The sequence below is a fragment of the Tachysurus vachellii genome, chromosome 1 (genome assembly GCF_030014155.1).
Source record: "Tachysurus vachellii isolate PV-2020 chromosome 1, HZAU_Pvac_v1, whole genome shotgun sequence".
NCBI classification, from domain to species: domain Eukaryota; kingdom Metazoa; phylum Chordata; class Actinopteri; order Siluriformes; family Bagridae; genus Tachysurus; species Tachysurus vachellii.
In genome coordinates, this window is record NC_083460.1 from 34,872,402 (window position 1) to 34,899,553 (window position 27,152).

The 27,152-nt window shown below is 37.7% G+C and overlaps 2 protein-coding genes across 2 annotated transcripts; one reads left to right on the top strand and one right to left on the bottom strand.

Moving 5' to 3' along the window:
• Positions 1–1,227: 1,227 nt before the first annotated feature.
• Positions 1,228–7,769, bottom strand: slc39a1 (solute carrier family 39 member 1). The gene is made up of 4 exons (XM_060884483.1): positions 7,314–7,769; positions 5,177–5,301; positions 4,236–4,538; positions 1,228–3,184 (listed from the first exon to the last, which is right to left on the bottom strand). The coding sequence occupies exons 1-4, from the start codon at positions 7,426–7,428 to the stop codon at positions 2,831–2,833; spliced, it is 897 nt and encodes a 298-aa protein (XP_060740466.1). The 5' UTR covers positions 7,429–7,769; the 3' UTR covers positions 1,228–2,830.
• A 3,028-nt stretch (positions 7,770–10,797) lies between these two features.
• Positions 10,798–27,013, top strand: LOC132854608 (stereocilin). The gene is made up of 29 exons (XM_060883177.1): positions 10,798–10,865; positions 11,592–12,742; positions 13,130–13,154; positions 13,237–13,732; positions 13,822–14,709; positions 14,829–14,891; positions 15,142–15,264; positions 15,404–15,570; positions 15,658–15,844; positions 15,935–16,050; positions 16,120–16,252; positions 17,000–17,182; positions 17,270–17,308; positions 17,385–17,561; positions 18,475–18,624; positions 18,969–19,027; positions 19,245–19,368; positions 19,738–19,820; positions 19,908–20,043; positions 20,989–21,185; positions 21,591–21,681; positions 21,778–21,937; positions 22,045–22,214; positions 22,514–22,669; positions 23,740–23,882; positions 23,971–24,119; positions 25,719–25,816; positions 25,925–26,072; positions 26,894–27,013. The coding sequence occupies exons 1-29, from the start codon at positions 10,798–10,800 to the stop codon at positions 26,980–26,982; spliced, it is 5,769 nt and encodes a 1,922-aa protein (XP_060739160.1). The 3' UTR covers positions 26,983–27,013.
• The last annotated feature ends 139 nt before the right edge of the window (positions 27,014–27,152 follow it).

The window sequence follows — 27,152 nt, forward strand, 5'->3', positions numbered from 1 at the left end:
GTCCTTAACCCTCAATTGCTCAGCTGTATTAAAAAATGAGATAATGTAAGTTGCTCTGCCAAAAATGATGTAAATGTAAAAAGATGGGCTGCAAAAGTAGAACACTACCAGGGTACAAATACAAGTCATTTAGTCTTTACCATTCTGAGTGAATATGATTGGACCTTTATATGCATGATGCTTCATTCTCATTATTTATTGTTTCCTTATTCAGGCTGACAGAACCGTGAATCATAAACTTTTTCAACAGAAGAGATGGGACCATTGCTAAGATACACTGGATGCCTCAAAGAAGAATTTTGTTGACCTCCTGCTGCCAAATATCTTCATTTCCTGGCACACCTGTGCCTTTACCATTTATACTACCTGTATTTCCTGATTCTTCTTGTGAGTCTCTGTATACTGTGCACAAAGGTTTAAAACATCCATCAACACCGCTGTGCCTCATTCTCTCATACCACACTCACTACCATGTCAGTGACCACACATGTAATATCTGGAAGGCAGTGGTCCACTGGTGGGCTCTTTACATTGATGCATTTACAGATTTAAATATTACACTCAGTAACGATATGCCTACAAAGAGCACCTAAAGCATAGACATTTCTAATAAATCAGCTTGTTTGTGTTTCTTGTGAAACCTGTGAAACATTTATACAGCTGAGAAATTGAGGGTTCCTCCGGGTACTCCGGTTTCCTCCCCCGGTCCAAAGACATGCATGGTAGGTTGATTGGCATCTCTGGAAAATTGTCCGTAGTGTGTAATTGCGTGAGTGAATGAGAGTGTGTGTGCCCTGTGATGGGTTGGCACTCTGTCCAGGGTGTATCCTGCCTTGATGCCCGATGACGCCCGAGGTAGTTCGGATAAGCGGTAGAAGATGAGTGAGTGAGTAGTGCTTTTTTTTTTTTTTTTTTTCCATATTCTTAATGGTAAGCTACTGAAAAGAAGAGATTCTCGTTTAGTGGTTTCTAAGTCAGTAATAAGACCTCAGTTAATAATGAAAAGTGTTCTGGGTCAAATGTAACAGGACTTTCCAAGTTAAGAATTAGCACTTTCAACTGTACACAACACTATCTCCTAGTCATGAGTCACGGTGACTCACTGCTTACAGGCGTGTCACTGTGTCTATTCTGTGATATTTTTGAGGAACTAACAGCAGCTTTTGTATGCAGTTTGATCAAAAGCAAGGAACACATGATGAAAATAAATAGCATTCACTCCACACATCTCTCACCACAGTGGATTTATTGATCATGTAAGGCACAAAAAAAAAGTACTCCCGTCTCATTTGTTTTGCACAAAGAATGGCATGTATGGATTTACAAAAAGGCACTGTATTGATATAGCAACATATTTACAGCAAACATTTACACCATAACAGTGTGTGTGTGTATCTCACACAGTGAAATTCTAAACTTAGTGACTGAGTGCATAATACAAATAATACAACAGAGAGGTTCATCTGTGTTTTTTCTGAGCTTCAAGCTATCTTCAACAACGGTCTTATGATGAAGTCTTTTCAAGCCTAGACAAATATGTCAGTTGGGCGTTCATGCAAACACCGGCAGTAGGAAAGTGGCAATATTTCATGTCAACATTATCCGTTGAAATGTGTCAGACGGTGATGATTAAAAATCTATAACAGCAGCTATGATGATCATTTGTCCTAGATTAATGTATTATTGATTAGATTTGAGTTAGATTAATGTATTATAAATACCATTCTAAAAATGTATCATAATTTTTTGCTTTTTCTATAGTAACAACTAACATGGAAATTTAGGAAGTTTTATCAAAGTAGATGTTTATTAGTTCCTTTTTTTTTATAATGAATTTAGTGTCAGAGATTTCTGAGATCAAATTGTTAGGTTTTCCAAAAAAGGGAAGTGTTTAGGATTGAGGACTTTGTCAGTAACATGTCAAGCTGCTTTTCTGTCTTAGTCATTTCAAAAGAAAAAAAGGGGAAAAGATTTTTTTAAAAAGAGCAAAGGAAGAACAGAAACTGACTTGTTTCTGAGATGTTTCACAACATTAAATATATGATCTATCATTCTTTAATATATATAGAAAACTGTCACCGTTGTCAAATTGCTGTAGTTAAACAAACAAAACAAAACTGTTAATGATAAAATTTTAAAATCTTTGGGATCAGAACTGTAATGGTGCTACACGTCGGCCCACTTCACCCCGCATCTTTGAATATTTTATTCATAGAAAACATTTTTGCCCAAAATGAGACACTGTGTAAGTCAGTTATTCATACGCTGCTGTCCACACGGGACACATTATGTCAGAACTGCAAAAGGTGTTGGAGAAAAGGGATAGATATTAGATGAACACTTTCACAATGAAAATACTGTGCAGGAATAATGCAATTACTAGTAATCAGTTTAGTAAATTTGATTGGCTAAATTTGATTGGACGCTTGAAAATAATTAAAATAATCCATAATCTCTTTAGATATATAAGACGTCCTTTTCGAGTGGATAATAAAATAAAATCATGAGGTTAATAAAATGGTTCTCTGAATGAAAACCTTCAGAACACTGAAATGTGTCAGATAATATTTAAATGGCATATTTTCTAAAAAATAAATTAATAAATCTTTACACTGGATTTAACTGATAAGTGAGTTGTACATTTGCATGGTTCTTAATTAGTGTGTTATAGTAAGATATACAGCTCAAATCCATAAAAAAAATCATCAGTGTTAAAATAAAAAAATAAAATAAAATAAAAATAATAAAATATGAATCTTGTGTGTATTTTACTTATTGTCATTAAAAATAATAGTCCTTAATGTTCCATATAAATCCCTGTGATCTCCTCTTAGCCAAGGAAGCACAGAAAGGCCATGAGAGAGAATCCGAATAAGATGAAGAGCACTTTGAGGAGCTGTCGCTCTGGAGAGTTGAGCTCATGAGGAAGAATCTCCAGAAATGTGATGTAAATAAAGGTTCCTGCTGCCAGGCCTTCCAGCACAGCCTGGACTAACATTCCCATCTGTAGCTGAGCTTCACTCACCCCGATGCCGATAGCAATGCCCATTGGTGACATTACGGAAAAAACCAGGATGTAGATGATGAGCCACATGATCGGGACAGCACTCTGGATCAGCTTTATCGACAGGCTGAATACGATTATGCTCTTGTGGATCAAGATGGCGATGCAGATCTCCAAAACCTAGACAGGATTTATTAAAATAAAATAAAATAAAATAAAATAAAAGAAAGGTAACCATGTTTGCCATTTCAACAGCCAGTGTAATTTGACACAAGAGGAAGATCTAAAAAAAAAAAAAGAACTGAAACAATGTAATGAAAACAAACATGAATCTGCAAAAGTGAAATGCTTTTGTCTCATCCAACAAGTTCCTTAAGTTTTGCAGGGTGCACCATGTACCATAACTACGGAAACTTGCTGTTCAAGCAAAAAATACATCAAGCCAGCACATTTTAATGCTTAGGCATTTTTGGTGATAAAAATAGAATTGTAAATAAAACTGTGAATATCCATGAACCTAGTCAAACACCTTTTGATTACTTTGTGCTTCTGTATAATCTGGAAACCTGCCACAAAATGACTTTCACAATGATCACTTCTCATCATCATCATCATCATCATCATCATCATCATCACAGCACATAAAGCCTGTATATAAAATGATTCGGTTGTATTTCTCCGAATCATCAGTGCATGGATTTTCAAATCATTATTAAAAAGCAGCTACAAAATGTTTTTTTCTTCTTCAGACTTGAGCACTTTAAAAAAAAAACCCAATCACTTGTTTATAACCCAAACAATCTGAGTGCAGCTCAGGGGGCAAGTGAACACAAGTGGAAATCTGAGGTTGAGTGATCATATCAGATTTGAAGAAGCGACTCATTCTCTTGGATTTCTGACCCAAGCCAAAGATAAGGTAGCAACCATTGTTCACTGTATAGGTTATAGGTCATTTAAAACCATATTGGCATGAGAGTACAAAAATGTCAAGATCACGTCAGGCTAAAATAGGATTTCTTTCTCAACCAAAATACCAAATTATAAAATGTTGCATTCAAAATCACACCAGATTTTAGGGCAGGATTTCTTAAATAAATAGTTACTCTACATAAAGGAATGTATTTGAAATACATAGCTGAAGTACACGCTCATTGTGCACGTCCCTGGCTGTCCTGGACTCGTGTTTGACACCTGCAATGTAAAAGTCAGCGCTCAAGAGTAAAGCCTTTACCTTAGTGTCAGTCGCTTGCAAACCGATGGCCAAACCCTCGAACACAGAGTGCAGTGAGAGAGACAGGAAGAGCATGAACGAGCGGAAGGATGAATGAGCCTGCAGATCCATGTGAACATGGTGGCTACTATTATCCACTTCGTTTATGGAGCGATGTGTGTGTGAGTGGCTGTGACCTGCAGATGGGAGCAGAGGAGCTGTTTCCATATTCCCCCTTTTGTTACAGCTCTGGACCAGCCGCTCGAGGATGAGGACGATGAAGAATCCACATGCCATGATGAACTCAGCCAGAGGATAGTCGATCTGGTGAGATAATAGGAGTTCGTTTGGGGTTTAACCTTTTTGTTCTGTTCCTTATTAAGAAATTATTGTACTGTACTTCGCTCCTATACATTTTGTTTATATAGTGCATTTACTGCATTTGATTTACTATATACATTATGAACATATTATGCAAAAGATAGAAGACCGTAACTGCTCAGTGTGTGTTGGATCCAGTCAAGCAAGTTGTAGGTAAACAAATACAGAATTTTTATGGACAGACCAAAGGTCATTTTTAATACTGGGTAAATTTAATTTTGGCAAAAAAAAAATTAAAACAACCCAAAAAAAAAAACACACACAACTTAGACATTAAAGTGTTGACCTTCTAGAAAGGAAAAAAAATACAAATTTTGGGATTATTAAATATTGGATTCAAATACCATTTAGATATTTTGGATTATTTGTAAGCACTGAATTTCCTGCTTAAACTGATACAGACAGTGTGTCAGAAAAAGTGTACATTAATTAATTAACTTTGTAATTAACATACAAAGTGTGTATTAATTTTGTGAGACTGTTTCACAGGACCAAAAACACAAAGTCGCCATTCATTCAGGAAAGGTGTTTTTCAGACGCAGATGTGTACTATGATCAATTCTGACCCCAAGAGAACTCACATTTGTGTCTTGTAGTTGCTCACTTATATCAGACAGATAATCTGGGATAATGTCCAAGAGACAGGCAGCAAGGAACACTCCTCCAGCGAAACAGCTGATTAAACTCAGTACTGTCCTGTGGATTTCTGGAAAAGACACACAAAACAACAAGAGTGACTACTGATTAGGAAAGTCGGTGATGATGAACCTATATCTTTGGTCCTGTTTTAATTACTTATCAAACATCTAAGAAGTGATTATAGTTATAAAAAGCAAAAATAAAAGTGCAAAACAAGCATTCTGTGAACTAATGATGCAAGCAGTGATGGTAGGTCATGATCTTAAACTGGATGCCAAAATTTAAAATCTATTAATTGTGTTATAAAAAATATAATACTATGAGCAATTACAAAATGTCATATATACTTATTAAGAATGTTGTGTAACTTTATTGGACAAACTGTGCCTCATGCATCTACTTTTAGGTTCTAGTGCACATCAATAACTGTCAGGTTTGACTCAGCTACAAAATCAGAAGACTACAGAGAACGGTTCGGAGAGCCTAAAGGATTATTGGTGCTCCCTTTCCCACCCTTCAAGAACTGTATGGAAACGGCCTCAGAAAATCATTCTGGATCCCTCACATCCAAGTCATCCGCTTTTTGAACATTTACCATCTGACCGGCACTACAGATCCCCAAATACCAGCACAACCATGCACAAGAACAGTTTCTTCCTCAGGCAGTCTACTTCATGAACAGTTAAATGTTTCCCCATTACGCAATAACAATGTGCAATAATCTTATATTTATTTGTTACCACTTCCATCCTAGTACATCTCATTCTATACTATTCTATTCCATTCTATCATCTATAGCACAACTGTACACACAATTTTTTTATATATATAATTTGTAATTCTTTATGTATTTACATATGTGTATTTTTATTTATTTATTGTTATTGTCTGTGTCGTCTCTGTGTATGACACTAAAACAGATTCCTTATATGCGAAAGCATACTTGGCAAAAAAGCTCCTTCTGATTCTGATAGAGTAAATAATCCACCTAGTTCATGCTCATTAAACTTATCATTATATTTAATAAGCACTGTCTCAACAAAACAGAAAATAATCTGTTGTTGGATGATCAAAATTGAACCCTTACATTGACTTATTTTTGAATATGTGTCAGGTCAGGTTTTTGCTCTTTAACCCATTTCTACCATCTGTCTCTAAATGCAAGGCTTAGAAACTGCAGTCAATGGTTAAAAGCTTGCTCAGCATGAATGAGATTAACATGACCTTTCAAATCTCCAAAAAAGAGAACTGGAAAGTTTTGTTAAAATGTATTGATAGATAAATGCACTCTTGAGCACAGTTTGATCATGTATGTTAAGTTAACGATGTCTAAACATCAAATATGTATGTATCACAAATCAAGCCTGCAAGATAAAGAGACCATTCAAGAACAAACAGCACTGATTTAGACATAGTAAAAAATTCCATTATTATTGATTCCCTTATCGGTCAGCAGACCTTGAACAGTGCTAACTTGCTTCTGATAAAATACATATGATAGAATGTATATATATATATATATATATATACATTCTATCAGCTTGCACATTTTTAATGCCAAAACCTTATTACCTTATACTTGTTGTCTCTTTACAGTAGTGTCTGCACATTATTTACAATGCCATAGCCTTAGAACCATTTACTTGTACTCTTCAACAATGTCCACACATCTCTGCACTGCTATAGCCCTGCTCTGCTATTTATTCACTGTACATATATACCTATATATATTACATGCTGTACATATGTTTACATATATATCTATATACATATGCTACATATTTAACTGCACTTGTCTATTTGCACAATTGCTACACTTTGCACTTCTGGTTGATGCCAAACTGCATTTGGTTGCTGTGTATCTGTATTATGCATTGACGTTCTATCTATCTATCTATCTATCTATCTATCTATAACATAAAGAAATCCATTTACTGATAAACAATATATTAAAGTGCAAAACACTCAGAATTATCAAAGATAATGTAGACACATGACATTGTGTATTACAACGATGATAAATTAGTGCAGATCTGATTCACAGTACAAGACATGATATAAAACCAGGAGGAATTTTACCTGTTCCACTCGCAGCTCGGAAAAATTTCATCCGGACAGGAATGAACCCGAAAAATAGAGTAAGAACTAACAAGCCAACCAGGGCTATTATTTTAACCAGTAATAAATACTCCATCCTGACCGGCAATGTATCTCAGTGCCACCTAGATGTAAACAAAATCTAGATGTAAACAAACTCGAGATGTAAACAAACTCGAGATGTAAACAAACTCGAGATGAAATCAAACTCGAGATGTAAACAAACTCTATAAAACAAATATCTATAAAATTAAACTCTATAAACAAATATCTATTTCTCATGCGTTAGCCAGTCATCCATTTACAATACATATTTACAAACAATACAAAAGTCTATATTTATCGTAAAACCGATAAAAAAAATAAAGAACTAATAGCTTTCGATATTTCTATGCCGAAAAATCCGTGTAGACCGCATTCTCTTTGGCTCCGCCCACTATTTTCATCTGAAGCTTCCGTGTTCCGGTTTCTGCGCTGCTATGGTAACTTGCGTACTAAATAGTAGGATTAGTACAATAAGCACGTCAATGTTTTTTTTTTTAATTTATTAGCGCTTTTACAGATTAGGCTTTCACATTTATGTGTTGTCAAGTTTAAAATTATTAGACAGTCATTTTAATTCGCCGTTTCGATCAATAAAAACAGAAATATAGATCCATACTAAATACATGCGTACTACAGAGTAGTGTTTCAAAGCATGCAGTTCCAGACTTGTCCAGCAGGGGCATGACTGTAGGATTCAGAAAGCGCGTGCATGATGAATGGACACGTGACGAGTCTTGTGATGGTGATTAGGTAAAGTCAATATATTGACGCCTGAACTGAAATGAACTCTTATGCAAAGTCGTTTAAAAAAAATACTAAAATTCTAGTTAAAGTAACTAGGTAATGTCCCACTCCGTAGTTGACTGATTTCAGAAACTTTCAAAGTCCAAACTTTTTTATTATGGTGTTTTATATCCATTATAATATAGAATGAATATAATATATAATATAATATTATATAGATAGAATATAATATTCACTGTAACTTTCCTATTTTTTTTTCAGTTCATAAACTGTGATACATATAGCTTTATGTCCAAAAATTGTATAGTCATTAATCTCTTCAGATTTTTAACATTATGCTAAGCGTTAAAAAATGTAAAATATATCCGGATTGTCTTCAGTGCCATGAAGATTTTGGACCTCCACTGAGTTGAGGGCGACTCTGTGAGGATCCTGAGGCATCTAGAGATCTACCAGCTCCGGTTAGACTCTGCTATACTAAAGAGGAGACGCCAACTCCACGTGGTCTTAGAGGACAACAATCTCCTCATCCTCCTCATTTATCAGACTGTATACTTATAATCACACCCTCCGGTGTCACCCACATGAGGATGAGGTTCCCCTTTGAGTCTGGTTCCTCTCAAGGTTTCTTCCTTCACCATTTAAGGGAGTTTTTCCTCACCACAGTCACCTCAGTCATCTCAGACTTGCTAATTGGGGATCAATACAAACACATTTAAATAAATCTAATATTAATCTTGAATTTTGTATTATACAAATGTTTATATTATTCTTTATAATAACCTTTTGTTCTATGTTTATGTTCTGTAAAGCTGTTTTGAGTCAATGTCAGCGCTATACAAATACATTTGAATTGAATTGAATTGAATATTCAGCCACCCATTCTGACATTTACACACACTGTTACCTAGGGGCGATTTAGTGTAGCCAGTCCATATTTCAGCATGTTTCAGGAGAAGAGGGAAGAAAGTGGATGAAACTCATGCCAACATGGCAAAAACACACAAAACTCCTTACAGACAGTACCGCTAAACTCTGGGGCTCCATGGTAGCAGTACTACCTAAAATGACATTGGTATTGGAAAAAGATAAAGCACTGGTGTGCCTGACTCATATTCCGTGGCCATTTTATCCATATTGGTGCATTTTGTAACTGACTGTAGTACAAGTATTGATTGTAGCCACCGTACTGTCCACCATAAGACCAGAACTGTGGTACAGTACATGAGCACTGCAGTGACACTGACCTTGAATTTTAGCATTTATTAATTACTGGTACAAATAACATATGGGTCACTAGGGACTATTTAGAACTACTTACTATAGCTCATTTTTTTCACATGCAATTTATGTTGCTCATCCTCAGGTTGTTGGGTTTTTAAAACCACATGACTACAGTTGGTTGGAATTTTTGGTTGGTTCTGCTGACATTGCTCCACCACCAAAATATTAGTTGATCAGTGGTTGTCCTATGTCCCATTCCGTCAGTAAACAGAATAGAAGGATCTGAGTCCAACAGACTGGTTGCAGTCAATCATTTTTTATGCAGCCAGGGTTTGTCTTTCAGCTAGGTAGAAGCTACAACTATTAAATATCCATTGAATACTTGAGAAACATCTACAATTTTTTTGTACAACGAACATCTAGTACAAGTAACATTCAACTATTTTTAAGGACTAAGGATTGTAGGTTATATTAAGGTATAATATCATATATATTAAAACACATAAAACACATATGATTAAAAATTATCATTTATTTTTCACACCAAAAGTCTTTAGTGTTCTGTCTTTAGTGTTGTCCTTATTATAAGTACAAGCTTCTGGAAATTAGGGAAAAAGGCAGGAAGAGTAAAGTTTCTCATTTAATATGCTTGCTGCCAACTGAGCCCCATGCCGCTGAGTGAGCGCCGCTCCCCGAGGTATCAATAATACAAGAGGAAGTTATTGTTCCACTGGGGGGTGACACTGACAGAATTAAAAGGCTTTGTGGGGAGCCTGAGTTGGTCCTTTCACTGCTTCTGCTCAGGTTTCCACTGTTGCAGACAGAACTCAGACAGGAGAGAGATTATTATGTTTGTTAGTGAAGAGCCTGATTGTGTGCTGCTGGAGAGTTTTTGTTTTATGACAGCTGCAGGAGACCTTTTGGCATTCGTGTACGGAAAGCAGTATGCTCAAGGACATTGTCCAAAGTTATATTCTGTAACAGGATAGTAGGACATGTCCAACAGATAACAAAAAGTTCTCAGGGTAATCATGACAGTACAGATTCAGATACTGTGCTTTATTTTTTAATTTTGGACAGGCAAAAAAAAAAAAAACAAGAAAAAAGAACCCAGAACAGTCCTCCAGGACAGTGTCAATGATATAATCAAGCAATCTAAGCCTTTAGACATTTAAAAAGAAAACCTTTGCAATTGTTGTCTTTAAACAGTAACAGTATATAGCATGTTATTGACTCAGTCCTTTCCTAACTAAAAAGAAGCAAATTGCAATCTAATGTTGCAGGGATATTCACCAACACTGAGCTTCATAATATTTATAGTTTCATACTTCATAACTGATATGCTCACAAGTCCACATGTCACATGGGATGTCATTTTTGACAAGCAGAATAATGCCCTCAAGCCATACATAAATTCGCTTGGTAAGCCTGCCAGCTGGCACATGCTCAAATGATGGCGCTGAAACCTGAAGCTCTGGCTGAAGTTCCAATAGAGCTGAAGGAAGAACAGATCGAAAAAAAGTGACACTCTCTGGCAAGACAGAAGAGAGGGAAAGCAGGAGACAGGTGCAGACTGACAGAAAGGAGACAATATAGTATTTAAGGTTTATTTTCATATATATGATCATTTTTTGCATGTTCTCATGAGTATTATCTGCATTTTCCCCTGAACTCCAATGGAGGGAATGGATTATGACCGCGTGTGAGTATGGCCAAAACACTGAAGACTTAAATTGCAGGTGTTTATAAATGAAATGAAAATAATAAGCAGTTAAAATGATGAATATAGCAACAATTGTTTTACATTCTTTATTTGAGCATTTTTTTAATTAAACAAGTAACACATATTTGATACTCTAATTATGGACTATCACTTGATAAATCTGTTGTATTACAGATCATTTAAATGTAAAATGAATAGTGATTATTGTATGCAAAGTAACCGCAGTCCGTTTTTTGTTAGTGAAAGTGTAATCAAGTGACTGTGGGCAGTCATTAACATTTGATATCCATTCTGCAGTGTGACATTGTACTCCGTGAGAGTCTTAGGCTAAAAGGAACAGGTGCTTTCTCAAAGGAGCATCGGTATGATTTCATCCACACAGTCTTGAAACTCGTGAATGGCGCTCAGAATGGGAAGGTTTGGAATTGTAATGGGGTTGGTTTTCTTATTGGGTAAAGTATCCACTATTGCTGAAGGTGAGAAAATACATGTATTGTTTGTTCAACCATAGTTTATATTCTTTAATCAGATTTAGGCTTTACATCCAAATGTCATATTGCAGGAGATAAAAAGGAGGAACAGAGAGATGCAATTCTGAAGGAGCTGGTTGAGATATGGCGAAAGGGTGGAGGCTGGTACCCCCGCAGAGAACAGCCAGAGAGGAGACAGGATGAACAAATCCATACAGTTCTAAGGAACATTGTTGGAGGTCTCAAGTCTCTAGGACTCCTGCCCAAGAAAGCTCCTGGTTTATCATCTCTTAACAAACCATTTGACCGAAACAGGCTGTCAGGATTTCTTTATAACATCTCAATGTATCTTCAGGAAATGAGTGCTGAACTAGATGATGAGCTCCCTGTTGATAATGATCATTTTTGGGAAAACTTGTTGCAATCTTTTGCGCAGTCTGATGGAAAAACGCAACTAGGAGATTGGGATGGGAGGGTTCCTCCTAGACCAAGCTTCAGGCTACAAGACCTCTTCCTCTCTCTAAGAGGTAGCCCACATTGGGATGGACTACTAGGTCTGCTGCAGAGCATCCTTACCCTCATAGAACAACAGCCGCAAAAACCTCTTCTCACATTTGTGTCGCAGAACTGGAAGACTATTAGTGCTTTGCTTGACACCACACTACAAGCTCTTGTCAGTGGGACCTATAGCCAGGCCAGTGCAGGTCTCCAGGGTTTTATCTGCATCCTGAAAGGACAGAGTGATTGTACGTTCAACCTGAGCTGGCTGCAAAAACTCCTGACATTCCTGGAGACAATGAACTGGAAACCTGTGGTGAATCTGCACCCTGCAGGTGCTTACAGTGACCACAGGGATGGTAACTTCTTGGCAGGACGTTTGAAGCCATTTAGCATTCCACCCGAGGTTTTACATGGGGAGAACAATAAATCTCAAGACATGGAGAGCCTTAGCCCTATGCAAGTCTTACTTCTGCAGGCACTGTCGAAGTCAAACAGTGGGGAAAGAGCAGCACAATTTGCTGAGCGAAATCCTGCCCTCGTCCAGGGTCTTGACGGTCTTCAGCGTGGATTGTTGCACAGAGTGGGTAGCACAGTGTACAGTAATCTGAGGAGGAAGGTTTCGCGTGTGACCATGGCACTGCTGGATGATCTAGGTAGCATGGCTGGTGAGCCAAAGACCACTGAAGTGGGAAGGTGCACTGTAGGCAAGTTTATCCTTATATTTTCAGTTGAAAATAATCATTTCCTTTTAATAGCTTTTTCTCTATAGCTTTTATTGCATACTTTTTTGAACAATAAAATCTTTATAGTTTAAACATATTTCTGGATTCCTGAAATCACAATGGCCATGTTAGTCATCAAGAAGATCATGGTACGCTAAATCCTATGGGCTGGATAATCTACCCACCCTTTTGTTGATTTGTAACCATATACCCCTGACATTATGTACCCAGCTATGCTGTTCCATTGAGCCTAATTGTATGGCAGTCCTTTACTTTTTGCAATTCATTAACAACCCACAGTAATTTTTACTGATTTGTATTAACAGAGAACAATCCAACTCATCCTGGTTTGCAACTTCTTTTTTTTAGGTGACCTGAGACAGTTGCTATTGTGGTAAGTTACTTTTTAAAATATTATGTTTTGAGCATGCATTTAATACATTTCTAACACTATTGTAATACTCTTCATCGCATAGGGGGATTAGACATAATCTGACATGGAATGCTCAAGCCATGGGTTTCACGTCACAAGGTTTACCGATTCGGCCATCTTTGATGACCTGTTCGTCTGCGGAGATGGAAAAACATGACTTAAACCAAGAGCAATCAGTGAAAAGAACCAGACTGCTCCAGCCCCAAAAGTTGTTCCATGATCAAATAGAATCAGAGCTGTCAGTCTCAGCTGAGATCCTGGAAGCAGCATGCAATGCCTCCATTCCAGGTCTCACTGGGGTTTCAAACTTTACTGTGTTTCTCTACTGTAATCTTTTTGATGGAGGTGATGCAACATTGGACCCAGAGGCTGGTCATGTAGTGCCTGACCTCCATGTCAGCTGCTCTAATGCAGCATGGTACCTCTCTGCGGCAGAGGAAGATTTCCTGTGGGTACATGTGTGCAGTGAATACTTTGCACAGGATTTCAATAATACAGTATGTGCCAACACTTCCTTCTGGCTTCATCAAGCCCATCAGGTATTAGTAATAAATGTTTAAATCATATGTTTTAAAAAAAAACTATGAGGTTGATTGACAAGTATGCTGTAACTGTGTTATTTTATTAGGCTGCTGCTACCAAGGACTACCATTACCTCAACAAATCAAGTATTAATGACCTCTGTGAACAACTCTCCAGTGAAGTTTCTGGAAGTTCTGGAAGTACTGCAGCTGAAGACTGCTTAGAGCTGCTCAGTGTTAGATCTCTAAATGCACAAGATTTCAGGAGGTGTTTTCTGCCTAACAATTCCGCACTGATATTAGCCTTGTGTGGCAATGCATCATATCCATTAGTTCACACTGGCTGGGCTGCAGAATATTGCTCCAAAATCCTGAACAAAGATTCCCACCATGATTCCAAAAATGCTCTCTGTAACTTTTTAAATTGGACAGCAGAGCATTTCACCAATTCTGATCTGCTTGAACTCTGTGGCGACACAGCAGGTCTGAGGGATCACATTTGCAAGAACACGAGTCTATATATCATGCTGGTTCCTAAACAGCCCATACTCTTAGACTACTGCAACTCCAATTCAGAACCAAAGCAGGAGACCCAATGTGTTCTCCAGCAGTTGTTTGACATGCTGCCTGTACCGTATAACTTTGACACTCATCAGCTCTGTATAAATCCTATTCCAATCCTACAGGAAGCTGTGTATAAATTAAATCATTGTGAGGGTGTTGTTGATGAACGTGTGGGTTGGCTGGCCACAGTAAGTTATGTGCTCCAAGTGTTAGATTTTGTTGTGGGGCTCTCAGCAGGCCTTGAGGAAGGGGAACAAGAGGTACGCCAAGGCCTTGGCCAAGCTATTCTTCTGTCCAGACTTCTGGACAATTCCTCATTCTGGGCAACGATTGGACCTGATGCATCTGTTAGTGTGCTCAAAACTGTGGGTGTTTTTCTCAGACGAGAGCAGAATCTATCACTCAAGGAAGATCTTCTTAGTTGTTTTAGTGTAAGTGCAATATAATTATTATTTTATACTATGACTAATGTTGTTATGTCTACACTTAGCTCTCCTAAAGCGTTTTGTTACACTTTTTAAAGGGTCCGTTTGTTGTGTTAATCTTCTAGCCTGTCCTTTGGGATCTTATTCAAAAAGAGGACAACTCCTCAGCACTGAGATTTTTAATACAGGTAGTATACAAACTTGTCAGAAATGATATTAGATAAAGAAGAGTTTAATGTATTTATTATACATTTCTAACAGTCTAAATATTACCTAACTTCACACAATGAATTAAATGACAATAACCTTAAGCTTAATCTTGAGGTGACTAAAATTTTAAGGAGCTTCAAACATGCTTCTTGCTTGTTAACACTTTGCACTAATACATACTGTCATACTGGCTCATAATCTATGATATATCTCTTGCTGCTGGTCTAGGAATACCTACAGATGCCAAAAGAAAGAATACGCACTCTTGTGTTGTCTGCAGAAAAAGATGCAGTGAAAAGATTTCTTTCTCATGTACATCAGAGTTGGGACCAGCTCCAAGTAGAGACACAGGTAACAACTTAGCCAGTGAGCTAATGCATTTTCCATCTTCATTTGTTCCAGTGAGAGGGCTCTAGTCTGCTGTAAATGTAATTTGTTCTATTTGTAAACTCTTATAAATGAATATTGCTTCTCTTGGCATTATTGAAAGGCTTCCCCTAAGGAAAAAGAGGCCATGGAGACTATGACTGCAGCCTTCATTCAGAAATTCCCGCGTGTTACTCCAGAACTATTTGTCGACCTCTCACAGTTCATCCCATACATGTCTGTATCTGACATAATGAATTTTCCTGCATCACTGATTGCCAACGATAGTGTGTGAGTGAACCATAAAACTCTGCAAATATGTTGATAACTTAGGAACAGAGAAGGATATCTATGTTTATGTATCTGACATTCTTTTAGATTGATGGCTATTCGAGATCACAGCTCGGAGATGAAGTCTCCTCAGAAACAAGCGTTCGCTAAACGTCTTCTACAGTCAAATGCAGTGGGAGATGTTTCCTCCTGGCCACCATACTTCCTCACCTCAGTTCTTCCCCTCCTCCCACATCTTCCTATCAGCCACTTCCAACAGCTGACATCCCAGCAGGTAGGTAAGCAAACATCAGACTATTTTCTATATGAATTCCAAGAAGTCTTTGAGAAGAACAAAAGTAAAGTTTGCAAACGTATCTCACAGCTCAGCCCGCTGGTTGAACTGCTTGCTAATAGCAGTCTGGATGCCATAAGGGGGAGGCATGTGCTTCGCAGCCTGTTCAACAAGAGGAAGAATCTCACTAGTGATACGATAATGAGGTAATTCATCTCTCTAAAAGAAAAATTCAGTTTGTGCCATCCAACTGAGCCGTTTGGTTTCTTTGACAGGTTAGGTATCTTAATATGCTACATGAATTCAGAAGAGCTGCAGCGTTTCCTGTCTGTACCACCAGTGTCAGCTGCTCTGTGGCAGCAGCTTGCACAGTGTATTTCAGATGGTCATGTCAGTGGAAATGGCAGAGTAAGCATAAGCCTCTTATAATCTTTTAAAATACATATTTATCACATCTTCTAACTCATATATTATACTTGAATACTAGATCTATTTTAACCTTTTACTAAAAGTGTAGAGACAGTGGGTAGTATCACAGCCCAAAGGCTACAGGAACCTTGGTACCGGTTACTTTCTTTGTGTTTATTTATACTTTCAAATGCTTTTGGTGGTTTTCCTCTGGGTTCAATGGTTTCCTCCAATGTCCAAAAACATGCTACTGAATTGTCCCTAGGTGTGACTAGGTATGTGAATATATGTGTACTTGTTTCCTTGCAATTAATTGGTGTCCTATTCAGACTGTACTGCTGCTTCATGCCCAGTCTAATCATTTTTCACATCCACCAGCTCTCCATCTTCTCCTTTTTATTCAGCAATTCCTATCTATGATGCTGGTCAATGGATGTCTAATGCAAAGCCAAAAGATACCCAGATCACAAGACTGAAGTTTTTTTTAGAGCAATTGTGAAGCTGCAAAGTGTGGGTTGACCTTGTCATTTAGTTGGGGGTGTGGTCTGCAACCACAAAATATTGTTTATCTTGCTAATATCCAAGACCAAGTCACATTTGTAACAAATTTTACACTTGCATTAAAGTAAAATCGAGAGACACGTCCTTGCTCAGAGGGTAATCTTTGTGTTTATTTGTGAGTGAAACACCAGTGACTGTTATTTATTGTGTTTTGTCATATATGACATGAAGTTCCACTATTTGCAGCTTTCCCATTGGCTGGCCCTGGCTCTCAAACCCCTTAATGCCAGCTTGTTGTCTTCTCCAGCGCTGGCCACTCTCCATGGTTTATTACCCCAACTTGGCGCATCATTCCTGCAATCATTATCCTCAAATGATTTATTGAGACTTTTCTCTCAACCTGATATACCTACTTTCCCACCTGCACAGGTAAATACACACACTTTCCAATTGACTTGATGTTAATGGATTTTATTTTGTACCAAGATTAATCCTGGTCTCATCTTTCCATTGCAGGCATTCCAAATTTTAAACAAAATATTCCGAGACACAAATGTAAGTTGCATCACATGATTTACAAAAGTGTTTCTGGAGCCAGAAAGGCTTGTATTCATTTCCATTTCCTGTTTAGATCAGTGCCAACACATTATGCCAGCTAAAGCCATTATTTCGGGGTTTAGCACCTGCTTTCTTGATAAACTTGATTGTACCTGACTCGATTGGAAAGGCAGATTGTCAGTGCTGGAGCTCTCTGCTGAGTGACCTGCAGCCTGCACACCGTGCAATGGTGCATAGTGCACTACAACAGGTAACATCAGCACCGATATATACTTACACCAAGAAACCAAGACCTTATGAATTAAACACCTACGCAAAGACGTGGCAGCTCAATTCTCCACTTAAAAACAGCATTTAACCAAAAACATCCGTTATCTCATTATAACACTACATCCCACAATATTCCAGCCATTATAAACACATAGCTGTATTTTGTAATTATAAATGAATAGTGTTTATAATCTAGGTTTTAAATTCTGCCAAAAATCCACAATGAAATCCAAAGAAATACACTGTACAATGTCACAATGTAATTGTTTAAGTTAAGTCTGTTTAACATTACTATAATATTACACTATGACTGATAAAAAAACATCATTGATGTGTTGATGTTTTTTTTGTTAGAAAATATTTAATTAACATTTATGTGAGAAGTCGCTACTATCAGTTAATAAGGTTTCTGCCAAGGGAATGCCCTTACACTTGCTTTTCATCCTTATTTACTGAAAGAAAAAAAGCTTTTTGGGTGTTCCACAACATTAAATGTAATTAAAGATGAATAATAGCACAATATGTAGTTCTTTAATTAAAATCTTTTTTTTAATAAATTGTACTCTTATTATTGATTATTTCTTTTCAACAATGCTGCATTTTTTCTAGATTGACAAAGCAGTATTATTTCTTCTCTTAGTAATTCTGGCACAATGGTCCTACAGTGTTCTGAAATAAATAAAGTATAGCTTATGACAATAAGTAAACCAGTGCAGTTCTGCTGTTGCCTAATTCTGCCTGTAAACCTGGAACTGGCAACACAGCCTGATTATAATTAATAGTTTTAAATGGTCATGGCAAATTCATGTTTGTTCACTGTCTCTTTATTTTCTATAATTACTGTAAACATCAGTCACCCTCAGAGCTAACTAATACGTGTTGTTTTTCCAAAGGTTTTGGAGCATTTGTCAAAAAATGACACGCTTTACCTGCACTGCCTTTTACCCTTCATTTCCCTGAAACAACTGGCCACTGAGCTTGACGGACGGACGATCCTTAATCACATTTCTCTGTACAGAAACATGTCCTGGTCACCTCAACAGGTAATATCCTATTTCTTTCCTGTCCTTCAATAGAAACAATAATAGCAGATAATTATGTTGATAATTCCACAACCTTCCGTGTCCGTTCTTGCTGGATGGATCTTTCCACAGCTAATGACACACTCATTTGCTGCAGCTCATTGCGTATGCCACAGATGAGCCTTAGAGTAAATTAATACGAAGTGCCCCACACCTGCCATCAAGCAAATTGCGCTCAGTGTGTTAGAACGGCTTGCATAAAAGATATGAATTAGTAATGCATTAAAGTGATTTCGTCTCAGCCAAAAGGAGTATCACATTCGATTTTGGTTGCCATCCAACTTCTCAAGTTTTTCATTCAACAGGCTCAGTTGCTTTTCAGAATGATTCAGCAGACTGAAAACATCACCCGAGAGACAGTACTGTAAGTGACATCAGTCAGCTACATGCCTTTTGGTATTTTGATTCACTCACATAAGTAGGTCTTGGGATTTGGCTCATATGATTTACATTTCAGCTAATCTGCCAAGACTTATCCATTTGTCTCTGACAAACCTGTCAACACAGAACAAATCTGAACATTTTCTGGCTTATTATGTAGCTTGCTGTAGTATTGTACGCCTTGTTTCTTCTTGTTGCAGACATTTAGGCCCCATTGCAAGTGGCATGAGCTGTAAGAACCTACAGCTTTGGGCCAATGAATCAGACTTCTCTGAGCTGTTACGGTTTATTACAGAGTTGCCCGGCGGATTGAGGCCAGCTCTGGTGAGAATTTGTGAGACAAGCTTCAGTCCCAATGCAGCAATTCACTTTCATTGGCATCTGTGTTTTCAATTGCTATTCCAAGACAAAGTCTACTGCTCTGCCAAAGCAAATAGCAATTGATTCAAACTGTCACTAATGAACGCTTGCATCCCGGATAGCCAGTAAATAATAAATGACGTGAATATGCCAATGCCATTTTTGTATAATGGAACAATGCTTTTGTTTCACTAAAATAAGTATAACTTGTTTAGTAAATAAATAAAAAAGAATGCTATTATACAAATTAAGGCCTGGGTGAATAATTCTATTTCAGTATAATATCTTCTTTAGAAAAGATGTCAACAAAGCAAATTAATTATGTTTTAACAGAGGAAGTGTGTACTAGAGGAGCTTAGAAGAAGGCCAGACATAGATCTGGATGGCTTCAACCCATCATTCACTGCAGGATTACCGTAAGATCATATATATATTATCTTTTTTCAACATTATTCATCAAGTCTCTGATGTCCTCTGCCTCACTGTCAGATGTTGTCTCACAGCGTGACGATGATTGAGCGCCTGTCCAACGCATCACTCTCAGCTGTCCTGAACCACATTCAGAGACACTTTATTGATTTCCTGGAGCTTCCACGACACAAGCAGATGACTTTGGCTGAGAAAGCTATTGACGTGCTTGTGAGAAAAATAGCTTTTGAGAACTTCTGCATGGATTTAATTTAGACATTGTTTCTAAACTTGTTCCTTAGTCATTATGGGTATACAGTACATACTTCTTACACAGGTATGGTCTATAAAACATCTATATTTTTGGGGGGAACAAAAAGTTGGAGGGGAATTATTGGTTCTTAACTTGGAGCCGAATTATGGGTTTTTTAGATAATCAAGCATTTTTAACTCCAAAAAAAATGCATTCTGTTTAAATGGGTTTCACAGATGGACTACGAGGAACCCTGAAAGTGTAAACCAGGCATATGTATATATGTGTGTTTATATATGATATATGTTTATGCAGTAAGACACATACGTTAAGTTGCGCTGAATGTCTGCATTATTTCTATGAATATTAAAACTGAATCAATATATGTGGTGACACATTAACTAGTGGCAGAACCAATTTAAATAGATTTTGCCACAGGCTCTATTGCCCTTTTTCGTATGTATTTCACATATATATCAGCAATGGCTCATGACCATTGATTAAGTTACAAACTAGGACAAAAAAGTCTCAGGGCTATCACATTTGACGTATGCTCTAGATTTCAGAGTAACACTAATCTACACTTCTAACACTTCTGTAATTCTGTAAAAAATCACAAATGGTAGTTACACCAAATATTGATGTGATTTTAATTTTCTGTTGTTCGCTCAATTTGCATTTTGTAAATAAATAAAAAATAAACAATTAATGAAGTATTTCTTCACAAAAAGCATTTCTTTGTATTGCATAGCAAATAAAAGACAAAAGTAAGTAGAGTTTCCTTTGCTGGTGACCGATATTATCTATGACCTAGTGAAGCTACTCTTCACTAAACAGAAAGCCAGGATATGCCATTTGCTTGTCCTGGGCACCCAGGCTAGAGATTTGTTCACACTTTTTTTCTTTTCCAAAATTTCTGTCAGATGATTTCTGAGGACAGAATCTCGGGGGCCTCCATGGACCTGCTGGGTCCTCTTCTTTTCTTTCTGGACAGGGACATGCTGTCTCAGGTGGACAGAGAGGCACTGAAGCTGCGCCTAGAGGACCTGAAGCAGTATTGCATGCCCTCTGATACCTTCAGGGAAATGGCTTCTCTGCTTACAGAGAGAACTATGCTAGGGTAGGTCTTCTTGCCCTTATATTAAATATGGAACATGCTGAGGTAGGATAGATAGGACAACACCCTCCTGGAGTAAGACATCATCCCAACACTATTTCATATCCTATATAAATGACAGCGCCAGACCTAATCTCACTATATTTGTCTGAAACAATATCAAAAACACATTTTTCCACTGTCAAGCTTTTGCAACTAGCAACTGACGATATTACAAGCTATTTAGATAAAAAACCTTCTGAGGAAAGATTGTTGCAATTCACTTTAACACTTTAATCATTTCTAAGAAAGGTGTAGCTGTCTAAATTCTGGTGTAAACAAAGTTAGAAAATAATCAGTACTGAATATTACTGTTCTACAGACTATGGAACAAATTCATAGATGTTTTGATTTGGATCTAATTTATAGAGAGACAAAGTCATGGACTGTAGGAGATGTCGAGCATGTAGACCGGCTTGTGTTCACCCTGACACCTCAACTGATACGCTCTCTGCCCCTGGTAAGATAGAACAAAAACAAGCCAAGCACTTTTATTAATCTAGTCATCAATTTCTGCTGAGTTATGACATTGTGTTGAATGCCATATATCTGTTAGGATGACTTCAGTAAAGACACAGTTGAGCAAGTCCTGCAAAGTCAGTGGCACTGGAAAGACACCGAGCTTGGGAGGGTGTGTGCTGACATGAAAGGACTAAAAGACAAGATTTACAGTTTAATTCACAAAATAATAAGAGGACGGAGATGGAACAGAAGAGGTGAGGCATGTTTATTACTTTAATATACTGCATCTATTACAAGATAAAAATAATGAATCAAATGTAATTGATATGATCTAATGTGCAAGCGCATTAACCTTTGTCAGAGCCAATCCCGACGTGCGTGGATATCAAAGGCACTTTTCCCTCAGCTTGGCGCTGGTATCAGCTCAATAGAATGAAGAGAAGAGAACTGAAGGAGTGTGTTGAATTCTTGGGTCAGGATAGTTCTCTGGATGCTGAGCAACGCTGGGCACTGTGGACAGAGCTCAGACCAGTAAGTGTGCCAGTATTCGGCAAAATCCAAAATTAAGGAATGGTTTGGCCATTATTATTAGAAAATAAACCATTATATCTTCACCTGAAATATTCTTGATTAGCCAAAATATGCTTGGTTCCTATCATTTTTATCATCTTAACAATGAAGCTAATGTTGCTAACGACTAAGGCAATCATATAGATACAATATTAACCCATTAACCACATCAAGTACAAGTACCCAAATTTGTGACCAGTCGGGACAAGGCTAATAGGTCAATAGGGTAATAGATGTTTGTGTGTGTGTGTTTTTTTTAGGTTTATAAGCCAGTGAGGACACTTAGACCAGCGCAAATACTGGAGCTGGGCTGTATCCTCACCGAGATGAGTGAGAGAGAGCTGCAGGCTGTGAACTTGTCTGACTTAGGTGTGGTAGCTCATCTTGGAAGCTTTAAAGTGTGGAACCAAAGAAAAGTAAGTTTTTTCCCCACTCATGGTTCACCTAAGCTGAGTCTATACACCTAAGTTTTAAGTACACTAAGAATATAATTGCTAATGCTATGCACAATTTGTCAACCCCCTTTATGATCAATTGTTAAACTTTCAAATGGTACCACTTATATCGTCAAACGTATGTGGACTCATGACCAATCTCACCCATGTTTTATCCCTGAACATACAATTTCAGATTTAGCCTTTTATTTGCTATTATAAAAAACAACAAATTTCTAATAGATTTTAGAGTGTGTTTGTGGGGATTTGTTCTCATTTAGCCACAAAACCAGTAGTCAGGTCAAGCACTGTTGCTGAATGAAGAGTTCTGGGTTCCAAAGGTGTTCAGTGGGGTTAAGTGCAGGGATCTGTGCAGGCTACTCAAATTCTTTCACTGTAACCTTGGCATAACATGTCTTTTTGGACTTTGATTTGTGCACAAGGGCATTGCCATGCTGGAACAAGTCTGGACTCCTTAGTTCCACTTAAGAAAAATCTTTCCACTTAAGCTACAGCATACAAAGGCATTCTAGGAAACTGTGTGATGTAATGGTGAGGTAGCCACCTACTTTTAGACATATACAGTATAAGTCTGCAAACATATATAAACGTGTATTTACTTGCAATGCTTGTCTTTAAATTAAAAATTAATCTCAACATTGAAAAAGTACTTAATGTGAACGTGTGGATATGGATGATGATTAGGTTTCATCATGGGATGCAAACATACACATACATTTTGTCCTATTTTAAACTTTCAATCTATTCTCTTTTGTTTGTTTTAAAATATCAAAGCTAGTAAAGAATTCAGCAGCAATGTTATCTGGATAAACTCTGTGGTTTTGAAATATGAGCAGGTTTCATATTTATTGTATACAATATCAATCTTCAGTGAGTCCCGTATAATGGTCTGGGTAACTGTGAATCCAGAGTCTATTCAAGTGTCTGAGGCATTAATACACATTGAATGGAACACCAGTCCATTGCAGGACACCATACACCCTTTATTTTACAAGCTTCCCATTTAATTTACAACTTATATTTTTTTACAGATGAGAGCGGCTCTACAGGGATTCCTGCGCCGCCGCAAAGAGAAGCCTGAAGACCTCGGAGTGGTCGAGTTGGTTTCTCTTGGCAATCTACTTTGTGGCTTCACTCCTGCAGAAATTTCCCGTCTAGACGCATTTAACCTGAGGTTAGAGGAAGACTCTGTTTCCAAGTGCTTGATATAGATCAGAATGTGCATCTGCAATTTGTTCACAATTTTCTGTGATGTTTGTCAGCGTGGCTGTGATGTTCCTGAGGGAGACGCATCTGCCGTGCTTTGAGCAGCAGACTGAGGCTCTGACCACTCGACTCTCCAGCTCCCTGGCTTTCGGTGCTGTCAGCGGATGGAGCTCTGAGATTTTCACTGAGATTGGGACTCTGGCAGGTAGAGGATTTTGGGGCAAACGTATGATGCAGTACCATTAAATTCTCTTTGCTTAGGGAAAACAAAATTCTGTACATATGTCACTTGACTACATTAGTCACTTAATAGTCCAGGCATTTTTATTATACATAAAGATTACAATTGGTGCTTTTAACCTGCATTTTTCAATAATTTTAAAAATGTTAGATCAGCCACATAATGTATTGTAACTTTAGTGTTTAAAAAATCTACACCTTAATACAGATTTTCATCACTTTTCCCCAGAGGATATTTTTTTTCAGTACTGGGATATCTTAAAATCCTACATATTTTTACTCAAACAATGTTGACTGAATCACAAAGATCTACACAAGATCACTCACTGAATCAGTTTTTCTAGCTAGGCTAAGGATTAGTGTTATATTAGCCAAAATATAGCTAGTTTTTCCAGCTTCACCATGTAACATACATAATATAGCATCATTCTGGAAATATAGCATCATATTTATAAAATTAAAATAAGGTTGTGAACTCACTTGTATGGCTCTATCACGTCCAGCTGAATTTGTGGTTGATGCTATCTTTAAAACTGTGGATAGAAACCCAGCTTCTGCTTGGGTCTCAGCATGTCTAGTGGCTGGTGGCTCATCATCTGAAATTCAATCCCACTGAAACTGAACTGCTGGTCATCCTAAGTGATTCATCCCCAGGCCAGGATCTAGCGATGTCCCTGCACAGCTCTCTGATCCGTCTTCGGCCACTGCTCGCAACCTCGGGTAACCATGGACAATCAACTGTCCTTTTCCTTGCAGGTTGCTAATGTGATATGCTCATGTTGGTTTCTTTTGTGCAACATCAGAAGGATTCTGCTGTTTTTATCTACACATCCAAAATGCAGTGGCCTGACTTGTTTTTAACCTGCCTAAGGTCTCCCACAACACCCCACTGCTGTGTACCCTCCACTGGCTTCCGGTTGCTGGACGCACTGAAGCTTGCCTACAAAGCCAAAAATGGTCCAGCAACCTCTTACCTCAAAGCTCTTGTCACTCCTCACACTGCACTACACTCCCTCTGATCTATCAGCACTGCTTGACTGGTCCCACCATCTCTCAGGGTAAGAGGTAGGTACACAGCAAGACTTTTTTCTGTTCTGGCACCAACGTGGTGGAATGATCTTCCCTAGATGTCCTAACAGCTGAGTCACTGACTATCTTCGAATGATGGGTAAAGACCTACCTCTTCCTAAAAAACAAACTAGTGCTTATTTAACCTGTTTGTTTCATGCATTTATTTAAAAATAATGGTGCTATAAATCCTCCCAACAGAGTTTAAGTTTTATTTTGCCCTGTCTGTGATCTAGTGAACCAGTGTTGATGTATTCATTGATAAAGACTTCAAGTCACTTTTGTATGTCACACTGGATAAGGCCGTCTGCCAACATAGAAAATTCAACCAGTATAAAAGTATTTCCTGTGCAGTTACACTTCCACCAAACATTAGCATGCTATAAGGAACCAAAACAGGTAGCTTAGTTAAAGCTTGCCTCATAGTCTGAATAGTTCTAAAGGTGGTTGTTTGCTTGAGACATTATTCACAATGATGACCTTTCTTTTTCCTCAGCTGGGCTGGATGATATGGTGTTGTCATCCCTTGTGAAAGAACAAATAGAAGGACTGACTCCATTGGCAATATCCATGATACCACCCAAAAAGATGTCTGTAAGAATCACACACACTATCAGTGTTTCCTAAGCCAGTGTAACATTGTATAACACAAGCATTGCCATCCTGTAATCAAATTTTATACAGTCGCTGTTATCTTTACAGGTGGTGTTCAGTGCAAGTCAGCTGTCCTGGCTGAGCTCTGAACAGGCGTGGGCTGTGACAGACGAGCAGTGGCAAAAACTGGACCAAGAGCAGAAACAAGCATTAAGCAAGGCACTGTATGAAGGGGATGTGATGCTTGAACACAGAGGTCAGTCAGACTACACTCCTCTATAATAAAACATAGCTGCTGACTTGAGGTCAGACTGTGTCTTCACCTCTGAAGAAAGGCATTATTGATGTGACCTTTACTGGAAAATAATCAGATATCTTGAAGTTACTGTACCACATATCAAGAACAGCTTATCCTAAAGTGTTTTATTGCTCTCATACCACAGCTATTTGCCAAAAAATATAATGCCTTTATTTACAGATAATGTTATTCACACTATTACAGTACAACACATTAAATGTTTTATATGTTTATAGTTACTTTTTTTTACATTTGCAAAACAAGTTCCTGTCCTTACTTATGTTATAGCAATAGTGAACAGTTATTCACTCACCAGCCTTTTATGAATAAGACAGAAATCCAGCTTGTCATGTTACAGAGAGACCTCAAAGCCTCAAAGTTTTAGCTTTACTCCTGACTCCTTCCAAAAATGCTAAGCAAACATCTTCTTACAACCGCACCAGATTAGCAATTACATACATTCTAAAATGTTTATGTGGCAGATCCACAGAAAAAGTCCCTGTGATTGTGCTGATATTACAGAAACAATAACATTAAAACAAGGGCATTTGCCTTGAAGTTGGCACTATTGTCAGACATTCTGACCAATTAGAATCAATTATTAAAAGGAGCTGTGGTATAACTGCATATATAATTCAGAGTTAGCATGTTTTGATGCACTGTTGATTGCTTAGCTGATGTATGCATTGGTCCTCCTGCCAAAATTACCCTGCAAGTGCAGTCGCACAGCTGTCTGTGTTATTACTTGTCATTGTAACATAGTGTATTTGTCTCCGCAGGCAGGAACCAGGCTCCCTCAGTTTGGTTTGCTGACAACCTCACAGCATGCTCACTCTTGTTTCTCTGTTCTCTGTTTCATTTATTATAAACACCCACAGGAGTATTATCCTTTCATATTTATTTGCTGTACTTTATTAAGTTCTTACATTTTTGATTAAAAACCATCTTCAGAAAAAAAAAGGGCCATGGTATTGTTCAGATCATTCATTTTGTTTTTCTTTTATTCCACGTTGACAACATTGGGTGAATCTGGAAGGA